Source organism: Tupaia chinensis, unplaced genomic scaffold (genome assembly GCF_000334495.1).
Source record: "Tupaia chinensis unplaced genomic scaffold, TupChi_1.0 Scaffold000146_1, whole genome shotgun sequence".
In the NCBI taxonomy this organism is placed as follows: Eukaryota; Metazoa; Chordata; class Mammalia; order Scandentia; family Tupaiidae; genus Tupaia; species Tupaia belangeri.
The window spans coordinates 5,018,696-5,025,552 of NW_006159616.1; the positions used below are offsets into that span (position 1 = coordinate 5,018,696).

Genomic DNA, 6,857 nt, shown 5'->3' on the forward strand with positions numbered 1-6,857 from the left:
GCTCTTCCTGTGTCTCCTCTCACCCCAAGTCTCTCTTCCATTCCTTTCTCTTATCTCTGCGGGGTGGGTCTATAGAAAGTTCACCTTATAAATAAGTAACCTAATTAGGGCAAGCTAGCGTACCAGTGAAGCACAGCACACTTTTCTGTACTTAGTCCCAGATATTTTCGTGGCATTTAAGAAACTGAGTTTTGCCTCTTTCCTTTATGCCCTCGCACTGTGCTGGGAGTCCTAGTCACTGTTTACTGTACTCCTGCCAGTTGGGTAGTTGCCCACCTCTTAACAGAAGACTGTCCAAGCCAGTGCATCTTGCTGCTGACATTTAGCATCAAAACAGAATGATACAGATTTAGTCCCTGATACGTGTACAAAACCAGGCCAAGCTTCGGTTGGCACGCTCCTAAATAAATGGTAGTGAACCCAAAGAATATATGTCTTTTGATCCTCTTCCCCTTTGAACCATGAGGCAGGCTAGAAGTTAAGAATCATTTGCCCCTCCCAGATCTATACTTGATCCACTGAGGGTTTTTCTGGAGAAGTCCAGAGTTTGTGATAGCTTTTTATTTGAGCCTCCAATGTCCCTTCTCTACTTTGCCCTCCAGTTCGCTGCTGAACAGCCCATCTCTAACTATAGACTGGAGCTTGTTCTGTTTTCTGTGTGTCTGTGTTGTCTGTAGTGGTTCTCTCTCTGAGGAGTCCCTGCTGGGCTTCTGTAGCTAGAAACAATTCTGGAACTGGCCTTTCTGGCAGGTTTTTTCCCGCCAGGGTTTCCCCCGCCGAGGCTGAGCATGGGCTTGAGGGCAGGCTGCCTGAATTAGCCCACCACCTGCTCCCCCACTTAAGTTCATGGAGTGTGCCTGTGAGTTCCTGTTCTTGTTCCTCATCTCCAGACTGAAGAACGAATGAACACACACACACGTGCCTGACTCAGTACTAGGCACGCAGTGAGCTCTCATCATCCTCCAGTTTAATAAGTTGCTGTAATCTCACAGAAGCTTTTTTTTTTTTTTTTTTTTCAAATAGGCTTTTGTCATATGGTGTATGCACTTGCCAGAGAGAGACAGACAGATCGAGAGACAGAGAGAAGTCACCCCCTGGGGGGATGGCCATGCTGTAACCCCTTCGCCTCCATTCTCCTCTCGGGATCTTGGGAACACACACACACGCCCCTGGCATGTCTTTCATGTTACCAGGTCCAGGCCTTGAATGTGGCTGGCCACATGGGAGTTCAGTGCCTTAACCATCATGCCACCTGCTGGTCCCCAGAAGCCTTGCTGTTTTTCTTTTTCTTGGAGAGATTTTTGCTATAGGGTGCATGTGCTTGATGGAGAGACAGAAAGAGACACAGAAAGACAGAAAGTGAGAAATCAGCCCCAGAAGGGATGGCCATGCTGTAGTCTCTTCTCTATCCTCCTCTTGGGATTTTGGGTACGCATGCACGTGTACCTGGCATGAATATCATGGTACCGGGTCCGGGACTTGAACCATGGTCTGCCATGTGGGAGTCCAGTGATGTAACCATGATGCCATTTGCTGGTCCCCTGAAACCTTGTTTCTAATGACTGTAATCAGGCTGTAGATTTTGGTTTGAAGAAATTTGAATGAACCTTCTTGTATGGTTGTGTGAAGACCTCAGAATCTTCATAGGGGGTGGTCGGTAACATTTTTTCTTGTTTCTCGCTTTTGTTTCTTGAGATTTGAATCAGAGTTCTTTGATCTAATTGATCTAGTTTGTCCTGATTCTTTGGGTAGGGTTTAGAGGGAGTTTCTGGTCCTGAGAAGAGGCACAAGCTTAGAATTAGACCTGGGATTATAGCTGGATAACTTCAAACAAGCTATTTAACTTTGTGTAAGAGGGTGACATGAAGAACTTAACTAGCGTAGGCCCTAGCACAGAGTGGAGCACGTAGTAGTCGTTACAGTTATTACATGGTGTTTTAATGAAACGATGAGATGATGTCTATAAAGTGCTTCACATGATGCCCAACTTGTAGTAGACACTAAATAAAATGGATTCCCTTCCTTCTAAGTGAATGGCAGTGTATTGCATCCTTGCTGCTTCGGCTCAGACCTCGTAGAGGACGTGTAGACCAGCAGTCAGCCTTACAGTTACTGTTCACAGTTACTTACCCCGATGTTCTCTGCTCAGGGAGAACCCATGAGGATTGTGTATCGTATGCGGGGGCTGCTGGGCGATGCCACTGAGGAGTTCATCGAGTCCCTGGACTCTACCACAGGTATGACCCTTTCCCAGACAGTGCTGCCAGCTGGAGGGGAGGGGTCAGGACGTAGGGGTGTGCTCGGCAAATACTCTTGTCCCTCTGCATCAGAACTGTGGGTTGAGTACTCCTCCACCCGAGGAAGAATATAGGCATCTGTGGCCCGATTCAGACTCCGGCGGTTGAACAAAATCACACTACAGGGAAAAAATGAAATTAGCAACAGACTTGAGTTCAGGTTAATTTTTAGCTTAGTTTTCTCCTTTCCCTTCAGTGGCCATGGTGTTCGTATCTTCACATGTTTGAGTAAATACTTTTAGATGGTTCGAACCTTTAAAAAGCTCCAACTGGGAGTGAGAGAGGGTAGTTTAGAATCCAACATTGGCCCCTTTCATCTTTACTGGAGTTAAGGAGCAGGCCATCTGTTTTATTCTGCTGTTCTTTCCTTTCTTCTCCATTTCTGCTTGACTTCTTGCCTCTCCAGATGAAGAAGAAGATGAAGAAGAAGTGTATAAGATGGCTGGTGTGATGGCCCAGTGTGGGGGCTTGGAATGCATGCTTAACAGACTGGCAGGGATCAAAGACTTCAAGCAGGGACGGCACCTTCTAACAGTGAGTTGGGGACCAGCCTTTCAGCACTAGGAGAGGCCCCTTTCAAAGGAGGTGTGTGGCATTTGTGCCAGGAAACTCTAGAGGGCAGCATGGTGCCGTGGACCCGTGCAAGCCAGTGAAGGACTGGGCTGCTTTCCTGAACCCTCCGCACCTGAGACGCTCCCCTTCCTCCCTCTGGCCCACTGCCCCGAAGATGAGTGGGGTGGTAGCCTTCTCCAGTACCTCTCTAGCCATTTCTACCGATGTCCGATAGTTTTTCCCCAGATAACTGCACTCATGTTAATTATTTTAAGTGACTTCTATGATGTAACTCATTTCTCACATTGTAGGGTTTTGTTTGGGTGTTTATTCAACTCTCACATAAGAACTAGAAGATTCCAGAGGCTCCACAAATGCTATACTATTACTTTTACCTCCTAGAATAAAAGAACAATTACCATGCCTGTGCTTTAGATCGCCTGCCTGGCTCTGAGCTCCCACAGACCGTGAACGTCGAGTCGTTCTGTTCACTGTTGGTTTGGAGTCTGAGTTGGTGCTGAGATTGCCCCAAGACCGTGGAGCACCATCTATTCTGTTAGCAGTGGGTGTCACCACCACGGCCTAGAGATGCTAGGGCTGGACCCAGACCGTAAAAGTACCCTCTGGAGAATGTTGCTGTTTCAAATGCTAACCTGAGTTTTGGCTCTGTAGCACAGGGACTAAGGGAGCTGGATCCCACGTGGTTTACCAGGGTGTGAATCCCAGCCCCGGCGGCTTGAAAATCAAGTCAGGCAGTTGTGTGTGCCTGCTCAAAATACCGATGCGATAGGGAAACTGAAGAAAAACCATGGCGGTGTGACCACCCCCTATGGGGAGATCTCATTCTCTGCGCTTAACGTGCACATGCCCTCTGGCAGTTACAAAAGAGGTGTGTGTGCGTGTGAGTGTGTATGAGAGAGGGGGAGAGAGAGAGATGGTCGTACCTCAATCCTTTTTTTCTTCCATTTCTCTGTCTCATCAGGATTTTAGGCATGGGTGCACATGTGCCCTGAGTGTTTTTCAACTCACTGGTCTGGGATATTCGAACCACGTTGGCCATGTAGGATCCAGCTTTCTGTGCATTATACTTGATCACTGTGTCCCAGGGCTGGCTCAAGAGATCCTAGCTTTTCTACCATGTTCCCTTAAGGATCGTTTCTCTCTACAGTCTTTTGCATGTCAGGAAGAGCACCTACCCCTCTTAGATACTTTGTTCCTGCTGGTCCCCGTATCTTGCACTCTCACATGGCTTCATGGGTTTTGACTGTCTTGTCAGGTGCTGCTAAAATTGTTCAGTTACTGTGTGAAGGTGAAGGTCAACCGGCAGCAACTCGTCAAGCTGGAAATGAACACTTTAAACGTCATGTTGGGGACTCTAAACTTGGTAAGAGTGTGGGCTGCAAATGATGAAGAGCAAGCCTTGCAAGTCCTGGGTGGGGCTTGGATGAAATGGCCTTGTGGGCTCTTCAAGTCCTGCATCTGGCTGGCTGGCTGGCATAGAGCTTAGTTTATTCAGCTGTCCCTCCTGCTGGCTCTCCCTGTGCAGCGACCACAGCACCAGAGCTTTCTTGTCCACATCCGAGTTCGGATCAGAGGCAGTAGGAAAGCAGTCTAAACAGACCACACCACCCACCAGTGGCTGCCCTTGGGGCAGCCGGGAAAGAGATCTAGAATGCCATGTTTCCACTGTCCTCAAAGGTCTTTACACTTGTTTCCTTCTCAACACACATGTATGTGCACACAGACATACACACAGTCTTTGTAATGAAGGCCATGGGATCATCCTTGAGGAGCAGAAGCCATCAGCGGTGCCTGACTGTGGTTTCATCCTGAAAGCGACTGGATCTCTTTTTCCCACAGGCTCTGGTAGCTGAGCAAGAAAGCAAGGACAGTGGGGGCGCAGCCGTGGCTGAGCAGGTGCTTAGCATCATGGAGATCATTCTGGATGAGTCCAACGCTGAGCCACTGAGTGAGGACAAGGTGAGCGGGGCCCTGTCCCTTCATCTGCTGACCTTGGAGCCCACATGTCTCATTGCCAGCAGTAGGTTTGTTTGTGTCTAGCTGAGCTCACCTAGAATGACCGAATCTGCTCATGTCATAGAACTGCAAGGCTCAACTAATGGTGACATCATTGCACTGAAGCCTGAAATCCTTGGACTTGGCAGCGACAGAGCTGCTAAGGATATCCTTCACCACAAAGCTGCTCCTTGTGGAATCCAGGCGTGCCCCAGCTGATAGGCAGGGGTCTTACTTAGTCCAACCTTTCATTTCACAGTTGAGGGAACTTTAGAGAGAAATGAAGTGAGCTTTTAGTATTGTCTGGCTGGTCAATATGGCAGCATCAAGCCTAGAACCCAGGTCTACACCTGCTGACTGTGCTGGAACTTCCTCTTTTCCTACTGGTATTAGCAATTCTACTAGAGTGACGTCCACGTCAGTGCCTAGTAGCCTGCATTCTCTTGGGGTGGGGGAAATTGTATTGGTGTATTCTGACACTGTTGACAGAACCATCACAAACTTAGACACTAATTTATCCAGTGAAACTCGTTCTGTATTGCTTACCAGGGAGTTGTACAAGACACAGTTCTAAGTCTACATCTGATGGCTCTGAGGGAGGTAGATGACCTCTGCGGATTGCATGTTGACTGGAGCCACAGTTCTGACCATGTTCATGGGCCTTTCCCCTATTTTCTGTTGCAGGGCAACCTCCTGCTGACGGGTGACAAAGATCAACTCGTGATGCTCTTGGACCAGATCAACAGCACCTTTGTCCGCTCCAACCCGAGCGTACTCCAGGGCCTGCTTCGCATCATCCCGTACCTTTCTTTTGGCGAGGTGGAGAAAATGCAGATATTGGTGGAACGGTTCAAACCGTACTGCAGCTTTGATAAGTACGTGGCTTAGGTTTCCTAGAGCCAAGTAAAAGTCCTCAGGAGAACCCTGAACCAGTTCTGTGAGGTTGCAGAAGAACCACCTGGACTTCTGTTGGGTTTTGTATACCTGTTCTGGTTTTCAAAAGGTTCAGTCTGGTTGGGAAGTGAATAATTAATTAAAGGCCAGGCAGAGAAGGTGGAGTGGTTGGTGAGTTGGGAAGGGGTGTGACAGGATGGAGGGAGTTGTGTGTGTGAAAGGATAAAAGGGAGAGATGAGTTTGGGGGATGTAGCACGTAAGAGGGAGAGTGACAGGAGCCAGGTCAGAGGACTTCAGGTCATATTAAGGAGTTTAGGCATGATTCAATATTGATGGTTATGAACCTAGAGAATGGCATGATCTGGTTTTCCTTTCTTTCTTCCTTTAAAAAAAAAGGGAAGGTGAGAAAGCAGGCCACCAGGTTTGGTACTCGAACCATGGCCAGCCATGTGAGAATCCAGCATCTTAACCACCTGCCTTACCCCCCCCCCCCTTTTTTTTTTTTAATTTTGCCATAGGGCTCATGAGAGAGGGCTGGGGGAATGATCAGATTGCTGTCCCGACTCAGGATTTTGGGCATGCGTGCACTCGCCCAGTGTTTTTCACCAGGTCTAGGTCTCAGACCGGGCAGTGCCTTAACCACCACGCCATCTGCTGGCCCCATGCCCGTGGTCTGTTTTGTTCCTTTCACACTCAGACTCTCTTTCTCCTAGGTATGATGAAGACCACAGTGGCGATGACAAAGTCTTCCTGGACTGCTTCTGCAAGATAGCAGCCGGCATCAAGAACAACAGCAATGGGCACCAGCTGAAGGACCTGATTCTCCAGAAAGGGATCACCCAGAGCGCGCTCGACTACATGAAGAAGCACATCCCCAGTGCCAAGAAGTGAGACGGCCGTCCCTCAGGCCATCTGCTCTGCCTCCCTCTTCCCCTTACCTTTCTGTCTCCATTATCATCTTGATGTAAATCAGCGTCCCATGTGCCCCCTTGCCCTCTTCGGAGCGTCCCTTCCTCTCTGGAAACTATCACTTGGCCATTCAACCACTCAAGAGTCTCTCGGGGCTATGGGGAAGAGTAGCAGGCTTTTGCCTTCTT

The 6,857-nt window shown here is 48.6% G+C and overlaps 1 protein-coding gene across 1 annotated transcript in view; it reads left to right on the forward strand.

Moving 5' to 3' along the window:
- The window catches only part of LOC114007248 (E3 ubiquitin-protein ligase UBR4-like), a gene marked incomplete at its 3' end in the record, with an annotated part of 55,625 nt that overhangs the window by 28,970 nt on the left and 19,798 nt on the right, over window positions 1-6,857 (forward strand). The window contains 6 exon segments of the mRNA XM_027770607.1: window positions 2,150-2,237; window positions 2,704-2,831; window positions 4,126-4,233; window positions 4,710-4,829; window positions 5,550-5,740; window positions 6,474-6,647. Of these exon segments, the coding sequence (XP_027626408.1) occupies window positions 2,150-2,237; window positions 2,704-2,831; window positions 4,126-4,233; window positions 4,710-4,829; window positions 5,550-5,740; window positions 6,474-6,647 (809 nt within the window).